The 20,016-nt window shown below is 40.7% G+C and overlaps 2 protein-coding genes across 2 annotated transcripts in view; one reads left to right on the top strand and one right to left on the bottom strand.

Annotated features, from left to right (window-relative positions):
- The window catches only part of mfsd13a (major facilitator superfamily domain containing 13A), a 44,340-nt gene extending 34,663 nt beyond the window's left edge, over nt 1–9,677 (top strand). The window contains exons 8-9 of the mRNA XM_041210228.1: nt 5,342–5,535; nt 6,492–9,677. Of these exons, the coding sequence (XP_041066162.1) occupies nt 5,342–5,535; nt 6,492–6,745 (448 nt within the window). The 3' untranslated portion in view covers nt 6,746–9,677. The remainder of the gene's footprint in view (nt 1–5,341; nt 5,536–6,491) is intronic.
- Nucleotides 9,678–13,345: 3,668 nt separating this feature from the next.
- The window catches only part of LOC121289533 (alpha-centractin), a 67,633-nt gene continuing 60,962 nt past the window's right edge, over nt 13,346–20,016 (bottom strand). The window contains exons 9-11 of the mRNA XM_041209030.1: nt 19,692–19,753; nt 18,350–18,390; nt 13,346–15,209 (exon numbers count right to left, since the gene is read on the bottom strand). Of these exons, the coding sequence (XP_041064964.1) occupies nt 15,107–15,209; nt 18,350–18,390; nt 19,692–19,753 (206 nt within the window). The 3' untranslated portion in view covers nt 13,346–15,106. The remainder of the gene's footprint in view (nt 15,210–18,349; nt 18,391–19,691; nt 19,754–20,016) is intronic.

Raw genomic sequence — 20,016 nt, 5'->3', positions numbered from 1 at the left:
ACATTAGAGGTGAGAAGATATTGTCATTTTAACCCAAAGTACTGACTCCTGCTTATTTTAAATCCTATATAATCGGTATATAACACTATGAAATGCCATCCAGCGGGTATTTGTCATCTTGGGTTGTACTAAATTGGGGCTTGGAGCACAGATTATATGCTCATCATCAGAGGTGTTGCTGTAATGGTAATCAAAAGTTTCATTGGGGCTGTTTAGTTGTGTTTCAGGTGGGATATTACCATACGCATGGCAATTTTCAAAGAAAAGTGGGGAGTTCTCCCAGTGTTCTGGCCATCATTCCTCCTCTATCTAACACCACCAAAAAAATTAAATGACCATTCATCTCATTGCTGTTTGTCGGATCTTACAAAATGGCTGCTACTTTTGCTTCTATCAGTCACAGTACTTCATTGTATGTAAAGTGCATTATAATCACAGGTTGAATGGCCTCCTTCATTCTGTTGTGTCTGTGCCAGCTCTCTGAAGGAGCCACTTCCCTGCCTTTTCCCTGTAGCCCCATACATTCTTCCTTCTCGGATAATAATCCAGTTCCCTCTTGAATGCTCCAATTAAATCTGCCTCCACCACACTCTCGGGTAGTGCATTCCAGCTCCCGACCACTAACTGCATGAAAATGTTTTTTCCCCCAGGTTGCCATTGCTTCTTTTGCCAATTGCCTTAAAATTGTCATTCGTTTATTTGTTAAATATTGCTGGTTACAGAATGGTTGTCCCATCTGCCCATTTAACTTCTGATGTGCAGCCATTATGAATTCAGTGTGCAGATTCTTTCATCTTTAAATTGCATTAGATCCTTAAATCAGAGGTGTCCCTCTACAATGCTGTCTGTGGCACTTCGAATGCATCAAATTTTCTTCCAAATCTTTACCAGGCATGTTTGAATATACAAAAATGGGCAGGAAAAGTCCATTCAGAGAAGGTAATTTGCAAATATGTCAGCACATTCATCTCTTGTCACATAATCTCCTGGGATGAGAAAAAAAAAATCCTCGGGCCAATTCAAGGAAAAGCTTCAAAAGATTTTACTCTGGCCCCTGAATGCAATTGATAAAACTTCAGAAGACTGCCTATCTTCATAACTGATGGTTTTCAACTGCTAAGAATTTGTGCAACTTTTTTTTTGGAATAATGTGGTGAATCTATATTTACTGCACATGTTAGCAATCTTCCAGCAATCAGTGGCTCCCTATGGAAAATGAATACTTTTGGCATCTGACCATACCACTCCCTCTGTTTTATTGTATGCATTCCTTTAAGCATTCTAGGGTGAATGCCATTGGCTCCAGCAGCACAATCTACCTGATGCTCACCAGGACTACTTCCACATCTACTTCCAAGGAATTAATTTGAGTAGCACCTCTGTCACCATTGGAAACTTCATGTCCTCTTCAGTAGTGACAGGGAGGCAAAGTGTCATATTTATTACCTCAGTTCTCCACCCTCACCTGTCCTCGAATCTGTCGAATGTGGTCCTTGGATCTGACCGCTAACATAGCTGAAAAAGACCTTTATCATCACTACCACATCTGTCCTCAGCCCTCCTTTCCATTGCTTTTTATGATCATCAATTTCAACTGAATCTTATACCTACCAAAATTATTTTTCAGCACTGTTTTTCATTATATTTACTAAAATATATCTTGCGGTTACTATACCTGCAGACATCTTGATCAAGCCATTTAGGCTTCACTTGACCAAATAACATCATCTTACTTTTAATTGCATGACTTCCCTATGCATAAGAATAATTTTTTTAAAAACTCAATATTTCTTCTGTACTGTAGTTATTTCTATATTATTAACATCTTCCAAATCCCCCTTCGTAAAAAGTTTACATACATAAAACCTGACATTAAATTATCTGCAACAGTGATTTGCAAAAAAGCCACATGTACTCGAAACGTTAACTGTATTCCTCTCCGCAGATGCTGTCAGACCTGCTGAGTTTTTCCGGGTATTTTTATTTTTGCTTTTGTTGCAGTGATTTGCATAATTGATTTACATTTGGTAATTCCGTGTTGCTCAGATGTGCCCCTCGTGTGGAGGTCAGACACAACTGCTGAGTCACTAAGAACTGAAACCCTTTAGCTGTTTTTATCTGATACACATTTTGCAATCTTCTCCTACCATTTTTAAAAAGTAGTTTCGGTGACACTACACTCTACTGAAAGTCGATGAACTGAAACTCCAGTTTTGCTGAATAAGTAAAATGGGTAAAACACAGTGCCAGTAAATATACTGCACAGCTACAGTGTTGAAATGATGAGCCACATTTCAGTATAATGGACTGAAATGGTGCTGCTACAAACTAATAGGAATCTGAGTTTCTAGTTGTGTAGTCCATGTTACTTTGATATTACCAAACTCTTGATTTTGGTTGTCACGGCAGCTGTTAAAGAAGCCTAATTATTGCAATCAAATAATATATTGAGACTGGATCAAAAAAAAACAGCTGCTTTGATCTTGAGTGACTGTTGAATTGTAGTCTGTTGGCCATTGGATAAAAAGTATTTTAAATCAACAATAAGTTCCTTTCTTAGTAACGTGAATATAAACAAAAATGGCAAATACATTCCTTCCCATATTGTAAAATATGTTGTGGTTTGCATTTAGGAAGCATTTCTGGTCAACACTTGGTCCTTTTGGAGTGTATGGCCATGAGGTTACAGATTGTGTTCGAGTACAATTCTGCTGCTGCTGATGGCCCACAGTGCCTCATGGATGCCCAGTCTTGAGTTGCTAGATCTGTTCAAAATCTATCCCATTTAGCACAGTGGTAATGCCACACAACACAATGGACGGTATTCTCAATGTGAAGGCAGAACTTTGTCTCCACAACAACTGTGTAATGGTCATTCCTACCGATACTGTCATGGACTGATGCATCTGTGGCAGCTAGGCTGGCGAGGATGATGTCATGTTTTTCCCTTTTGTTGGTTCCCTCACCACCTGCCGCAGACCCAGTCCAACAGCTACGTCCTTTAGGATTCGGCCAGTTCGGTCAGTAGTGGTGCTGCCGAGCCATTCTTGGTGAATTCTCCCACCCAGAGTACATTCTATCCCCTTGCCACCTGTAGTGCTTCCTCCAAGTGGTGTTCAACATGGAGGAGCACTGATTCATCAGCTGAGGGAGGGCGGTACATGGTAATCAGCAGGAGGTTTCCTTGCTCATGTTTGACCTGAGGCCATGAGACTTCAATGGGCCCGGAGTCGATGTTGAGGACTCCCAGGGCAACTCCCTCCCACCACCTCTGCTGGGTCTGTCCTGCCAGTGGGACAGGACATACCCAAGGATGGTGATGGTGGTATCTGGGACATTATCTGTAAAGTATGATTCTAAGAGGATGACTATGTCAGGCTGTCACTTGACTCATCTGTGAGACAGCTCTCCCAATTTTGGCACTCACCAAAGGAAGACTTTGCAGGGTTGACAGGGCTGAGATTGCTGTTTTTGTTTCCACTGGTGCCGGGTGGTCCTTTTTTGTGACTTTGTAGCGGTTTATTACAACTGAGTGGTTTGTTAGGGCATTTAAGAGTCAACCACATTGCTGTCGGCCTGGAGTAATGTGTTGGCCAGACCAGGGATGACAGATTTCCTTCCCTAAAGGGCATTCGGGAACCAGATTGGGTTTCACAACAATCGACAATGGTTTCATGGTCTTCATTAGACTTTTCATTCCAGATTTTTATTGAGTTCAAATTCCACCATCTGCCGGCCGTGACAGGATTTGGACCCAGGTCCCCAGAGTATTACCCTGGGTCTCTGGATCATTAGTCTAGCAACAATACTACTACACCATCGCCTCCCCTCCCTATATGTAGCATTGACAGGAATTCATTAAAATGCCTATTTCTATTAATTCTTTATTTCATTGCTAACTGGTAAACAGTTAGAGATAAATTCAAACATTGATCCATTTGTACCCTTTGCATGCCTTTCAGTCATTTACTTTATTTCTGAATTTCTTTCTTTATGCCAACATGTCCCACACCCTTAAATCAATTCAGATGCTCCCTGATTTTCTTTCCTCCTCCCCCACTCAGCACTTCAATGTCCATCTCTAAAAGTGACAGTGCCACCACCAGTGGAGCTGGCTGAGTGTTGAAAGACATAGCTGCTAGACTGAGCTTACAGTAAGTAGTGAAAGAACCAGCACGAGGGAATAACTAACTTGGATTTACTATCTCCAACCTGTTGCAGGTTGATTGAAAGCAATGGTAGGAACGACTGTCACAGAGTTCTCGTGCTGACCCAAGTCCCTACTTCACAACAAGGGCATCCTCCTTTGTCCTGTGGGCATTACCACGTTAAATGTGATGGATAAAAGAATAAATCTCCCAGCTCAAAACTTGGGTATCCATGAGGCACTACGGGTCATCAGCAGCAGATGCACTGTATACCTCTACAGTCTGTAACCTCGTTCCAGCATATTCTTCATTCCTCAAGTAGCACAACATCACTAGATTACCTGAAAATTAGGTGGCAGCATGGTGAAACTACAACACAGGACTGGTTGCATGCCAAACGACAGAAGCAGCATGCAGTACACAGAGTTGAGCCGTAACCAACTTAACAGGTCAAAGCTCTGCAACCCTGCCATATCCAGCCATGATTGGTGGTGGACAATTAAGCAACTAACTGGAGGAGGAGACACCATTAACTTCTCACCCTCAATGATGGCAGAGCTTAGTGATTGCAACAAAAACAAGGCTGGAACGTGTGCAACCATCTTCAGCCATAAGTGCTGAGTGGTTGATCTAGATTGTCCCCTTCATGTGGTCCCCAATGAGCGAACAGGAATTTATATAGTGCCTTTTCGATCCTCAGGACAGCTCGAAGTACATTACAACTGCAACTGTACTTCAAAAGATACTTTATTGGCTGTGAAGCTATTTGGGATGTCCAGAGGTTCTGAAGGACTCCATATAAATACAAGGCAGTTTATTCATTTATACATGTGGAAACATTTCCAAAACGTAATCCTGCATTTTTAAGAGGTTGCAACAAGGAAAATGCTCACTGTCAATCAGTTTCTTATCATAAGATCAATGTGATATCCACTTCTATTCATTTTTTTGTGCCCTTGTTCTAGTTCAGAGCAGATTTCCGTGAATTGGCATCAAATTATATGTCGCTAAAGACTGTTCAATTGAAATATTCCTATTTTATTCTGTACCTGGTTACAAGTTTTATGGTTTCCTGGGCTCCAGACAGAAATATCATTGCTTTTTTCCAAGTACAAAGTCACTCCGTTATTTAACTTCTTATTTTGCGGTTCATCTTACTCTAACACAGGGTTTATTTGTGTGTCATTCTCTAGTAACCGGGTGTTCACAGAGGGGACCTGCAAACTCCTGAACTTAGTCATCTCAGACCTTGTAGATGAAGATTTTGTGATGAACAAGAGGAAGCAGGCAGCATCGGCACTGCTATTTGGGATGGTTGCTTTGGTGACCAAACCTGGACAGACGTTTGCTCCATTAATCGGGACATGGCTTTTGTATGTTTATACAGGTAGCTGATTTCGCAGCTATTGAGTCAATTATTTGTTCTGGAGGACTATTAGTAGTAGTTGTAGTTTCTGACTACTCCATTTCCCGTTAAAGTAAAACTGCTCCTCTATTCCCCTTGCACAGAATGTGCTCCACAGAAATAAGCCATTCAGTGCAACTGGTCCATGTCAGTGTTCATGCTCTCACTTCTTCAGTATATCCTTCTATTCCTTTCTCCCTCGAGTGTTTATCTAGCTTCCCTTTAAATGTATCTGTGCTATTCACCCAACTGTTTCGTGTGTTAGTGAATTCCACATTCTACTGGGTACCCACTCCCTGGGTAAAATAAAGTTTCTTCTGAATTGTTTGAGTTTATGAGTGACTACCCTCTGTATATATGGTCCTAGCTTTGACCTTGCCCATGTTTGTGATTCTTTTTGTCAGTACATCATAGATGTAAAATTTAATCCATTATGAAACAAACAAATCTTAGAAATGTGACAGCCTGTTCTGCCCAGAAACTGACCTTTCCCTTTCCCTGCTTCCCTTCCCACCAAGAATACAGTTACTTAGTTCAGAAATTAACAGTATCAGCTTTGGCTCAGTGGTAACACTCTCAACTCAGTCAAATGATTGAGGAATCAGGTCCCACTCCAGAGACTGGAACGTATGGTCTAGGCTGAAACTTAGTGCAGTTCTGAGGGAGTGCTGCATTGTTGGACACTGTCCTTCGGATGAGATGCTGAGCTGAGGCCCAACTTGCTCTTTCGTGGACATTAAGGATCTCATTGCACTAATCGACGAGCAGGCTGTTTTCCCTGATTTTTTGGACAAACGCATATCCCTCAAACGCTGGTTGGAGAGCTTAGCGGTGAAACTGACTGGATCAGATTGACTGCCTATTCTACACCTGCCCTTGTATCACATCTTTAAAATTTGATTTTGGTTTTCTTGATGATCTCTAATTTTGTTTTTCAGGGTATGACATATTTCAGCACGATGCTCTACGTGATATTGTGAGCACAAAGCCAGTGGTGGAGCCAAACATGACTTGGATGATGGCAGTACGCCAAGGTTGCTTCTATCTGTTGGTCTTCATCCCCATCACATGTGCTGTGCTGCAGCTGCTAGCCTGGTCTCAGTTCAGCCTCCATGGTAAAAGACTCCAGACGATAAAATCATTGAGGCAGAACACACATCAGGAGAGCCTACAGGACATTAAAGCTGTTTAGGTCACCATCCTGAATGTACAGGAGCCAACAAGGTCTGCCATGTCTAGTAGATAAAACATAACTTTTTTTAATGATCGTCACTTCAGCTCAGGATATGGAAGCCTCCATCTTCACTGGACCAGTATTTGTTTTTAATTGGTTTGAGTATGAATTTTGGAGACCTCATTGATGTAGCAAAGTCCAAGTGTTTTAAGATTAATGGTTAATAAGACCCTTGTGCCTGATCAATTTTTTTACTTGACTTTTAATGTTTACTGGAGGGGACCACAAATCATACTTTGAAGTCTAGGATACTCTTCAAGAACTTTTTGATAGGTTAAGAGTGCACAAGGTCTTAAGATTTACAGAGTCTGTTATCCCTCATCATGTTATAAAATATGGCAGAATGTAATTCCACTGTCAATCCATCATTCTTGGAGCCAACTATTTGCAAATGTATTTTTTAATTTGGATTGATGCTGTCATGTTGATTTTTGTACCCCAATGCTGAGTAACTTTCTGTAACATCACATACTGCAGTCGTGTACACAATGGCAGGAGGAAGAACTGACTGAGTGGGTTTGATATTGGCCTTTCAATCAGACCTATGTTCAAATTCCACCCAAATCAAAGCCGTCCAGCTGACTGGATGTGAAATGAGTTTTTGCAGTCTTGCTCCAATTTCTAAGTGGGCTTAAGCCTCAAGCATCAAATTTCTCTCAATTTGGCATTAAACTGGAAGTCTCATTGACGCTACAGATGGCTAGTGTAAGATGCCACAATAGTACAGGAAGATCACCCCCTCCAAAGTTGGTAGCTGAGGCAACTGTTCGGACAGAGAAAAGGGGGCTTTATCTTGAATCTGACCATGCTGTATCTAACCTGGGATTGAGTGTTTAATGCTGATACTTGGTATCCATTATAGGAAATTTTCCATTCCAACACATTAACAAAACTCAGCTGCGTAAATAAAATTAATTCGAGCAAAAATAAAGGCAGTGGAAGTGAGACCAAATTGGACCTGCCTTGATGACTCTGGCAAAGTTTGTATATAGCAGCACAATGGAGCAGGCCCTGGTAATGAAAGAGATCTCTTGTGTAGTCAGCATCACTGGCCAATTGCCAAAAATGTGCCAATAATTTCTTCATCCTTAACTGTGAACATTGATTGCATGTATCGACTGTAGACCAAGAAGTTCTGCTTTTCCCAGTTTTATGCCTGCAAAAATTGGCAGCTTCCACCTTGTGTAGAGGTGGCTCTTGGTGAAAGCGGAGGGAGATTTATAGGCATCATACTTGAGCATGTTAATTTATAAATGGGTTACAGATCATCTGGAAACATAAGTGTTTAATATTAACTTGCAAACTGAAACTCAAAGTAAGTCATTTATGGTTTATTTTATACGGAACTCGGTACTGGAGATGTTCTGGTTTGTTGAGTGTGATAAATTGTGGATAAGATATTGCACATAAAACTTGTGGATCGTAAACCAGCTTCAGTCATCCAGCTTTTATTGTAAATTGTGCTTAAAATCATATGTTTAATTTCTCTAGTATAGCTTTGAATACCTAATTACAATCAGTAGTAGCACAGTAAATAAAATCACCAGAGATGCCATTGATATTTGGAAAGATTTGCATAAATTATTTTTAAATTAATACTTGTATGCATTCTTGGATCTATTTATTTTCCAGAATTTTTTTCCCCTTGTTAGCTCTGGGCGTTTCTCTCTTTTGCCTCTCCCATGATATTGTATTGCTGGAGGCAGGGAGCCAGAGCAGACAAAGTACCAAGTTTTAATGCTCCAGCCTTCATGAATGGGGGACAGGCTTGACAGGCCAGCTGGTCTTCTCCTGTCTGTCACTTTGTATGTTCATAATATAACTCATTTTAACAGTTCTTCAAAGAGTTGAATTCCATCTCTTTTGTAACTACGTAAACATATCAGACTTTGGTAATAGTGCTTTTCCATTTGCACTATATATATATCAAGAATGAAATTCCCAAGCAGTGATCCTCTCTCATTGCATCCACTGCCAAACTGTTAAATATCAGTGTAACTTTGAAATCTAGCTGATGTCTAATGATTTCTGACAATAATTGTGTTTTTGCGTTTTCTTACCAACCGCTCTCCAAGTTCATATCTATTCTCCAGTACAGGGGCTGACAGGTGGCCAGTATCTTCTAGCACTTACTACTTTACAGCAAGCTGCTGGAGGACATGGGCGATCGCTGCTGAGTTTCATTCAAGTCTGCTTTTATGTGACAGACCCTAGTCTCGGCGCCTAGTTGGACGCTAAAGTTGTCCCGTTAATTAAGAATTGGTGCCCAACCTGATTCTGGAGGGAAGGAGTGTCACGTTCATAACAACTGTAGTGTCCTGCTTCTCGCTAATTTGTAGGGTAAGAGGAGTCTCCAATTTCTTCCTGATCAGAAAAACTTTCATGCAGATTTTTTTTTCTTCATTCTTTCATGGGATGTGGCCATTGCTGGCAGGCCCAGCATTTGTTGCCCATCCCAAATTGCCCTTGAACAGTGTGGCTTGCTAGGCCATTTCAGAGGGCTGTAATTAGTCAACCACATTGCTATTGATCTGGAGTTACATGTATGCCAGGCCAGGTAAAGACAGCAGATTTGCGTCACCTAAAGGACATTAGATTGGATCGCAGCAGGAACATTGCTGTGTACACTGGCTGGAAGGTTTTGCTCCTTCAACCATTGTTGGATTGTGAAAAAGAAATCAAATATATCGCTGTCACCTTGTATTCCTGGAATATTGTTTCAGTCTTCGGGAATGAAATGAGATGACGACTTTTGTGAAGTGAGTCATTGCTTTTAAGTTGTAGCAAGCCAGAATTTTTCATTATATATTAAATATTCCTTACAGTATTTTAAAGACCTTTTGAAATATTAATCATCAAGCAACAAAATAAAGTATTGTTTGTTCTAAAACGTTTTAAGTTTGCTTGGTATTTGTCAGGTTTAACCTGTTTTTAAAAAGCAAGTCTTGCATTTATATAACACCTTTCACCAGACATCTCAAAGTGCTTTACACACAATGAAGTACTAGTCACTGTTGTAAATGTAGGAGACGTGGCAGCCAATTGTGCACAGCAAACTCCCACAAATAATAGTGATAAAAGACTAGACAATCTGTTTTTCGGATGTTGTTTTATAAATATTGGCCAGGTCACTAAGGATAACTCCTCAGCTCTACTTCAAAACAGTGTCTTGGATGTTTTACATCCACCTAAGGAGGCGGTCTGCAACTCTGTTTAACCTCTCATCCAAACAATGATTCCTCCAAGAGTTCAGCACTCCCTCAGTACTGCACTGAAATATCAGCTTTGAGTTTTGTGCTTAAGACCTGGAGTTGGACTTGAACCCAGGACCCTGTGATTCAGAGGCAAGTGTACGATCAAGCCATGGCTGACATTTAAAAAAAAAAAATAATTAGCATCTGAAGGAGAAAGGTGATGCTTATGGTGGGATCTCCGTCCGTTGCTTTAAGTGGGTTGAATTAGCTAAGTTAGGAATTTGAATGAGATTCTGCTGCAGCTTCTCACTGGCTGAATCTGATCTTATGCTGTTTCTGTTCTGTTCATTATTACATAATGTTTGATGGCAGTATTGAGAGCAAGTCTGCAAATTAAACTTGTTCTCTGCTCCCTAATTGAAGATAGCTCCGATTTTAACTTTTGGTGTGCCTTGAAAATTGCATCTAATAAAATTAATTGTGAAGTTACTTTTCAACATCTATTTCCCCCACCCCACCCACCTTCTCTGACAATGATTTCCATGCACTGACATATCTACTTTAACCTGCCCACGGGTCAACCTTTTCACAAATTCACAGCAGCCTATTTGACTATCTCATCTGAGCCAGCCTTGCCTGGTATCCCCAGACACACGTGTACTTTCCAGGGTCTACACAGGCTAGAAATCAGGACAAAGAGACAATTTGCATTTATTTCTCAGGAAATCCTAAAATGGTTTACAAGTATTGAAGAGCAATCACTGTTGGGTTAATGAATGCTGCAGTCAGTGTGCACATCAAGGTCACAAGTATAGCAATGATGTGATTTAGCCCCCTTTTAGTGGCATTGGGACAACTTCCAATTCTTCAAATAATAAAGGTTGAAATTTTAAGGCCCCCTCCTGCCGGCAGATCTTCCTGTCCTGCCAAAGTCAATGGACTTTCGAATTCACTGCATTTTATGGCTCCACCCCCCACGTGACAGGGCTGTAAAATTCTGCCCTTATCTTTAACTTCATCCAAAGGGACAGAGAGCATTGGTTATACAATTTAAGAGGCCATTTGGCTGGCCCTTTTCCCCCATCACGCTGCATATATTTTTCCTAATAAAAGTTGTATCCAATTCCTTTTGAAAAGTTGCTGTTTAATCTTTCACCGCCCTTTCAGACAGCGCACTCATGATTATCATAACTTGCTGAATAAAAACATTTTCTTCTTCTCCCCTCTGGTTCTTTTGCCAAGTATGTTAAATCTGTGTCCCCTGGTTACTGATCTTCCTATCAGTAGGAGGCATTTCTCCTTGTTTACTCTGATCAATATCATGTTAAATCTCCACCTACCTTTCCCGCTCTGAGAACAAAACCCACTTTCTCTAGTCTTCCCACTTGTCCAAGCTCCTCAATCCTGGTACCATTCTAGTAAATCTTCTTTCCACCCTTTCCAAGTCTTTGATATCTTTGGTTAAAGTGTGGTGCCCAGAATTGAACACCATACTCCAAGTTTAATGTCTCATCTAAGCTATCCATAGTCTTTTCAACTGTAACATTCCTTCCATTGCCATTGAAATATCTGCTTAGATTAAATGTTTAAGTCCTGAGGTGAGACTTGAGCCCACAATATTACGGTTTGGAGGCAACAGTGCCAACAACCAAGACAAACTCTCCCTGCTGTCCCTTCCTCCCCAGCTTGAAGTATGGAACTCAATGCCTCCCTGTTTGGCCAAGAGTGAACTCAGCAGAGACCGGGGACTGAGCCTGAGGGGTTCCTGATCTACCTAACCGAATAATGTAATGAACTGTTTTGAGTTGCTACCTCTTCATTTCGTTCCTGTAAAAGCTGATATCAAACTCGGCCTGATAACAGAATATTGCGTAACACCCTGGAAAGTTGGTGAGCTAATCAGCAGATGATATGCGCAAGGGAAGTTATTGTTAAAAATTGAACCACAGTAAAAGTGAGGTAAACAACGCAACCAAAGTATTAATCACGATGAATTGGAAGTTCGATTATATTTTCATATACAGTCTGTACCCATATGCAGCAAGACCTGGGCAATTCAGCCTTGGGCTGATCTGTGGCAAGTAACCATCATGCCAGACAATGACCTTCTCAAAGAGAATCCAGCCATCTCCCCATGACATTCAATGTCATTACCATCACTGAATCCCCCACTAACAACATCCTGGAGGTTACCACTGACTAGAAACTGAACTGGACTAGCCATATAGTGGCTACAAGAGCGCATCGGAGACTGGGAATTCTGCAGCGACTAACTCACCTCTTGACTCCCCAAAGCCTGTCCTCCATCTACAAGGCACAAGTCAGGAGTGTGATGGAATACTCTCCACTTGGCTGGATGAGTGCAGCTCCAACCATACTTGAAGCTCATCACCATCCAGGACAAAGCAGCCCCTTAATTGGCACCTATCCATCACCTGAAACATTCACTCTCTCCACTACCAATGCATTGTGGCAGCAGTGTGTACCATTTACAAGATGCGCTGCAACAACTCACCAAGGCTCTTTGCCAGTGCCTTCCAAACCTGCAACCTCTGCCACCTAGACAGACAAGGGCAGTAGATGCATGGGAACACCAACACCTATAAGTTCCCCTCCAAGCCAGTTCACGAAGGGGAAGCAGAAGTTTTCATGGCATCAGTGGACTAGATTCAAACTTGGAGGAAGGAATATGTTCAATCCAATCAAACTTGGAGATTTGAAAAAAAAATTAAGTTTGATGTACATTGTGGTGCAAATTTAATCTATCATCAGTTTCTAGATGCACTAAAAACAGAATAGCTGGTATTTTATCTTATTTTCTGATGTGGAATCTTCCTGCGCTCAAATTGATTACCTTGTTTGCTTGTGTAACAATGAATTAAGCTTCAAAATTTCTTGGTTGTGGTGGTGTTTTGGGACGTTCTCAGGATATGAAAGCTGCTATATCAATGCAAGTTTGTTCATTATTTTTCAAATGTTCTGATCAGCTCTAATGCAATAACCACTTATGGTAAAATAATCCCAAATCTTAATAAAAACAGAATTACCTGGAAAAACTCAGCAGGTCTGGCAGCATCGGCGGAGAAGAAAAGAATTGACGTTTCGAGTCCTCATGACCCTTCGACCGAAGTTCAGTCGAAGGGTCATGAGGACTCGAAACGTCAACTCTTTTCTTCTCCACCGATGGTGCCAGACCTGCTGAGTTTTTCCAGGTAATTCTGTTTTTGTTTTGGATTTCTAGCATCCGCAGTTTTTTTGTTTTTATCCCAAATCTTAATAACTGTGTGAAAATGTATCTTTCAGCCTACTCTTTAATGCTTGGGATACTTGAGCTCCATGTAACAATAACAGAAGAAATCACAGGTGCTTTTGAATAGCTTTATTTAAAGGTTTTCAAGTACAGTGGCATCACCTGGCAGCACAGTTCGCAATACTTTTGCATGGTAAAACATTGGATGATAACGTAATAAAAGCTACAGTCAGAATGGACCTATTCAAACTCTTCACCATCATACAGGAGACCTAGATCTACAGCAGCCATGACAAGCTAATGCCAGTGGTGTTCTTAGTCAATTTTGGTGACTTGCCAAGACATATATGTGCTAAGGTAAGAATTTTTAAACAATTTAGTCTACCATTCAAATGAACTCTAAACAATAAAAACAGCCTGTTCTACCGTGTTGTCATATTTACTCTGAGCAGAACATGTTCAGTGGTATGACAGCAGTTCCCTTCATTACAGTTGACATTAACAGCTGTACTTGTTTAAAAAAATGACTGGCACTTATAACATCATGTATTACTGCTCAACTGTAGTGATACAAGTGACACTACAAACAGTTCTAAGGCTTAACACCAGATTTTCATTTTAAAATAAACACTTTTTTGTTTCTCTCATGCTAGACATTATGAGAGTGTTATTAAGAGGAAGGGTCTCCGCCATAGGTTTGAATTTTGTTCCTGATTCTAATCAACTCGAATTACAATATCCTTTTTTTTCTCCCCCCACCCCAAACCCATCACCCACCACCCCACCCCTGCAGTGCCAATGGTTGGGAAATAAATATTTAAAACAACTGCAACCCGAACCACCATTTGCATTCCTTTCCTAGGACCAAGAGTTAGCAAACCAGAGCTGTGCACGATATAACCAGGGGTGGCAATCTGAATGAATTGAATTGAATGATACCTGTTTGTGTTTGGCTTTAAACCACCTTGCATTTACTTTTTGCCTATTATTACTGACTTTTTTTTTAAAATACATTACATTTCTTGCATGCGGCAACCAATGTTTAAGCTGAGGTTTCTGACCTGTTTGTAGAGGCTTAGCTTAAAACATTTAGATAGAAGAATAAAGAAAAATAACTTAAAATTATTTTACATGCCGCACAACTTTACCACAAGTCTTTTTTTTTCCTAATGGTTTTCCTGTTGGTTCGTTATTTCCATTAGCACCTGACTAAATATCACAAAATGCTTGCAGCCTGCAGGGGTAAGTAGTACCTCATCTAGTGGGCACACAAGCCAGTATATGTTAGTGTTACTAGACATGGACCAAAAGCACTGGGATATATATATTCATACAGAGCTCTGCTGATATATTTCTTAAAAAAATTCAGGAACATCAGGACGTGCAAATTGTCTACACACAATAGGTTACAAATTCCTTACCAGTCTCAAAAGCAATAGAAACAAAAGCCTGTTAAAAATTACCATTCATACCGCACTTTTAACATCCACTCAATTACCTCAGGAGCTTTCATTTCCTCTCACTGCTAACTCTGGCTTATGATCAAAAGTTCAAAGAAATTACAGAGAGTGGATGTAGCCAAACACACTTGGCATATTTTAGTGTATGTAGCTGGACTCCTACATCAAATATGTTAACAAAGAATGACAACACAATTGGAGGGGAGAGTAGAGGGATGGGGGGGTGGGGTTGGAGAAACAGTAAAAATGACCAAAACCTCTTATTTTTGATCACGTGTCCCAAAACCAGTCTTTGTATCTCCTCTGTGCTCTCATATTACACACACATTCACCTTTTCACAGGCATACACCATACCCAGACAAGCAAGGTTTACATCAGAGTGAGTTTGTGTATGGATCAACTCTGACAAGTGCTTTAGAATGTCTTCCTGTGGATTGCTCTGGCTCCATCTTCCTCATACTCTTTCTTGGATACCCACATTTTCTTAAATGTGTCAAGTGATGCCAGAATAGAACCTCTGTAAAAATAATCGGATATTCAAAGAACATAAGACAACAAAAGTATACTTCCCTACTTACTAATTCACCCTTTAAAATAACATACTTACTTTATATTTTCAAAAACATAGTGCAGCAATTCTTTGCTGCACAAAATCTAGTGCTTGTGTCTCTACCAAAGTCATCAGTCCTTTCCTCACAAAACCCATTCTTGTACCCTCTGCCTTGCAAACTACTATCCCCTTCTCCAAAGTCTGGGTGTGCTGTCACTTCTCAAATCCATGCCCATTGTGCCTGCAACTCCATGTTTGAATCCCTCCAATCAGGTTTCTGTCCCTACCACAGCACTGAAATGGCATTTATCAGTCACATGATGTGACAACGATAAACTATCCTGCTTCTTGTTCTGTCTGCAGCCTTTGACATGTTTAACCACACTATCTTCCTCCAATGCCTCTCCACTATCGTTCAGCTGGGTGGAACTGCACTCCCCTGGATCCATTCTTTACTATCCAGTTGTAGTCAGACAATTATCTGTAATGGTTTCTCTTCCCACTCCTGTACCATTACATCTAATGTCTCCCAAGGATCTATTCTTGGCCCCCTCCTATTTCACATCTACATGCTCCTCCTCAGTGACATCATCTGAAAACACAATGTCAGATTCCACATGTATACCAATGCTCTACCTCACCATCAGCTTTCTTGATCATTCCACCATCTCGCTATTTGTATAACATCCTGTGCTGGATAAGAAGAAATTTCTTTCAATTAACATTAGGAAGACTTAATCCTCATCTCCAGTCCCTGTTATAAACTCCGTTCCCTAACCACAGACTCCATCCTTCTCCCTGGCAATTGTCTGAGGCCAAACCCAGCTGTTTTGATCTTGGAGTTCCATTTGACCCCGAGGTGAGCTTCCACTTCCATAACATCACCCATCTTCGTTCTACCTTAGTTCACCTTCTGATGACAGCCTCAGCCATGTCTTTGTTACCCCTAGACATAACTATTCCAATGTTCTCCTTACTGGCCTCCCATCTTCCACCCTCCATAAACGTGATGTCATCCAAAATTCTGCTACCCGTATCCCAACTTGCACCAAATCCTGTTCATTCATCACCCCCGTGCTTGCTGACCTATGTTGGCTTCTGTTCCAGCAACACCTAGATTTTAAAATTCTCATCCTTGTTTTAAAATCCTTTCATTCCGGTAACCACCTGCAGTGCTACAACCCTCAGAAGTCTCCCCGCTTCTCCATTTCTGGTCTTTCGCACGTCTCATTTTAACCTCTCTACCGCTAGCGGACATGCCTTCAGCTGCCTAGGCCCTAAGCTCTTGCATTCCCTCCTTCAACCTCTCCACCCATCCATCCTCCTTTAAGATGCTTCCTAAAACATATATCTATGACTAAGCTTCTGCTCACCTGTCCTAATATCTCCATGTGGCTCAGTGTCAAATTTTGTTTTGTGACACAAATGCCAACACATTGGAGTGTTTTATTACATTAAAAGTGGTACATAAATTCATGTTGTTGTTATACTGAGCGTTCTTGCCTTAAAAAATGTTTTCTCTGTGCGGTCAGGTTCCAACCCGCTCAGCTTTTTAGCTCTGCCCAACTAACAGCTCCTCTTGCCTCTGGGCTCAGTGACTATGGCCCAGCCTATTCAGCCTCTATGCCAGACCCGATCCCAAACTCTTTTACACTTTTCCTTCCGTCTAGACATCCCTCTGCCTAGACTATCCCATATAGTACCCATGAGCAATGTCAAAGGAGACATATAAATTCAAGGACTAAGCATCCACAGCCCTCTGGGCACCAAAGGCACAGAAGGACCGGGTGGCTGTTGGGGAAGGCAGGGAGATTGGAAACATCATTTGTTTTTGGAGTGGAGATCATGGGGGTGATGAGGAAACAGATAAACTAGTTCCAGCAGGCAAGTGGAAAGGCACATGAAAAAAAACACTTGCCTACCGGATTCTGCAGTCTTCACCTTCCTTCAGCTGCGAGGTTTCCCTAATGTCCTGGAAACCCAGTTGGCCAGAGTAAATTTTAAAATGAGGATTATATTTGAGGTGTGTGTCCTCATTATAAAAACTTAAAATGACTTCCTAACCCCTGGGAGTGGGCTGGTTGCAGGTTTCCTGTTCTGCCTCTGTTAAAATTGGAAGTGGGGTTGAGATTTCTAACATTTTTGTATCCAACCTGATCCAAACCCATCTGTTTTGGGTTAAAATTATACACAACGCCTCCTCAAAGCAGAACCAAAGCAGTGTTTCCATTGCAACCAAACATCCGGCTGATTTTATCAAAATGGCATTATACAGTACTAGATGACAAGGTGCATTATACTATAGGTTATTTATAGGTTTGTGTGATGTGTAGTAAACCAACCACAGCTCGAAGACATGTTTGGAGACTAAGGCTAGTATGAAGGAAAAAAATGGGTTGAAAAATCTGCAGACTTCTCTCCAATAAATTAGCCAACAACTGTACCAATCACAATAAGTACCATAATGTTATAAAAGGATGGAACTAGCAGCCTTTATTTTCAGAAGGCACTACAGTGAAACCCCTACTAACAGTTAACCCTACTTTGCCAAAGAAAACTGTCCTCACCAGGGACATGACCAAACTGTATTTTAGAGCCAGAGGAAAGTTGCAGCACAGAAAGGGGCCATTCAACCCATTGTGTCTATGCCGGCCGAAAAATAAAAAAAACTAGCTGTCCTTTCTAAACCCACCTTCCAGCATCTGGTCTGTAGCCTTGCAAGTTACAGCACTTCAGGTGCAGATCCAGGTACCTTTTAAATGAGTTGTGGGTTTCTCCCCTCCACCACCAAACCAGGCAGTAAATTCCAGGCATCCACCACCCTCTGGGTAAAGAGGTTTTTCCTTAGGTCCCCTCTGATCCTTCTACCAATCACCTTAAATCTGTGCCCCCTGATAATTGGCCTCTTCGCTAGGGGAAAACAGGTTTTACTGTCTATTCTATCTAGGCCCCTCATAATCTTGCACACTCAATTAAGTCACCCCTCAGCCTCTTCTGTTCTAAGGACAACAACCCTAACCTATCCAATCTTTCCTTATCGCTGCATTTTGCTATGTCACCTCTTAAAGCATAGATACTGTATGTTAAGATCACAAATGAACACTTACCCTATCCATGTGGAGTATAGCCTCTCTTGAGGAGCAGAGATCTATAATGAAACAGATACACAAATAATAAAATATTACATTCTACATCAAACGTTTACATTTTATCCACAAGGTCTAACCTTTCAGAAAAAGTAATTTAAGCATCAAGCTGCAACAAGTCTTTTAGAGGCCCTTGAACATTTTTGTTTTTAATAATTTTCTGGAAACTATTCTAAAATACAAGCTTTGATATAGTATAGGGAACTTATGATTCTAGAGTCCTATATGCATTACATTTTACATTACCCCAGAAATTAAATATTTAAAACCTTCATTTAAAAGATAACTACGCTTCTAATTTGTTGATGGATACAACTGGGACTGTTCTATCTTTCTAGTGAGTCTAAAATGAGCACACGTGGGTGTGTGGTCGAGTCCCTAAGCATGAGTTTCTATATGAATAGGGTATATTGTAGTGTAGTGTTTATTTTACTAGATTAATAAACTAGAGAATGCAAGGTCAAGTTCCACCTTGGCAGTTAAAAAAAATTATACAGATTAGCCAAGATCCAATTGAACGGTGGGACAAGTTTGAGGAGCTGTATTACCTAATCATCTTCCCAAGTTCAGGAAGATTTTAAAAAAGACATGAGAATGTACAGATGTGGAAGTATATGTGTGTGTATGATTGTTGGACATTCTGGAGAGCTGTATGTGGGACATCTTGAGGAGTTAAAGGTTAATAATCAAACTTATCCTGGGAGCAAAGGGCTCTTCAATATGAACAGGGTGGCTTTGAAGTGTCAAGGCAGGTAAAGTATTTCTGCTTTTAGTGCTGGAGTGTTGTATAGGAGAAATGCTTGTTAAAGAAAATAAGTAACCATAATCACATCATATGTGAGTCATTAAGGAATAACTTTAGTAGCTAGGGTAATAAATTTAGGTGAAGGAATCCATTAACTATTATATGGAAAGATAATGGTTAATAAACCCTATTCTTCAAAGAACAGTTGCATCAGGAATCTTGTTTGAAGGAATAGCTTGGAGTAAACAACTATAGCCGTTTCCATGAGCCGACTGTTCAAAGAATTAAATCTTTTCTATGAAATGTACCTTTGGTGTATGCAAAATATGATGTAAGAAAAATATGAAATGAGGAGCATGGTTTTCAACAGATCTTCAGAGGGCTGGAAAGATAGAGAAATGGGAAGCTACTCTCTTGTTCTAGATAGGCCACTTACTCAAACCAGACATCAATGAAGTCTGTTCTGTATACTCCATCAACTGGCTTATGCTTACTCGAAGTGTGTAGTGAACCAGAAGGTTGATACTAACATACGGGTGTTGGAACACATAACAATACCTTTATTTTTATATCTTTTGGTGCCAATTTCTTTACTTCACTCAGCAGTCTATCACCAAATCCTGTGGTTAGGAAAAACACAGCAAATTAAAAGCAGTTGACAATGAAGGCAGGGGAAAACTAAAGCACCAAATCACGTGCATCAGTCCTCAGTAGATTTTCCAAACAGATGTTGGATTTGCATGGTGACTGTGCCAAATTCAACATGTGTTTTGGAAATTAAACATTGCAGACGGTGAAATTCATTTAGATCCAGACCTGTTTCAGATCTCAGCTTGAGTCTTGAATCCATCCATAATCTACTAAACAGGTGGAAGAGATCCAA

This window comes from Carcharodon carcharias, chromosome 17, assembly GCF_017639515.1.
Source record: "Carcharodon carcharias isolate sCarCar2 chromosome 17, sCarCar2.pri, whole genome shotgun sequence".
Lineage (NCBI taxonomy): Eukaryota > Metazoa > Chordata > Chondrichthyes > Lamniformes > Lamnidae > Carcharodon > Carcharodon carcharias.
Note: the sequence above shows the minus strand (reverse complement) of the source record. Positions and strands in the feature narration are given on the sequence as shown.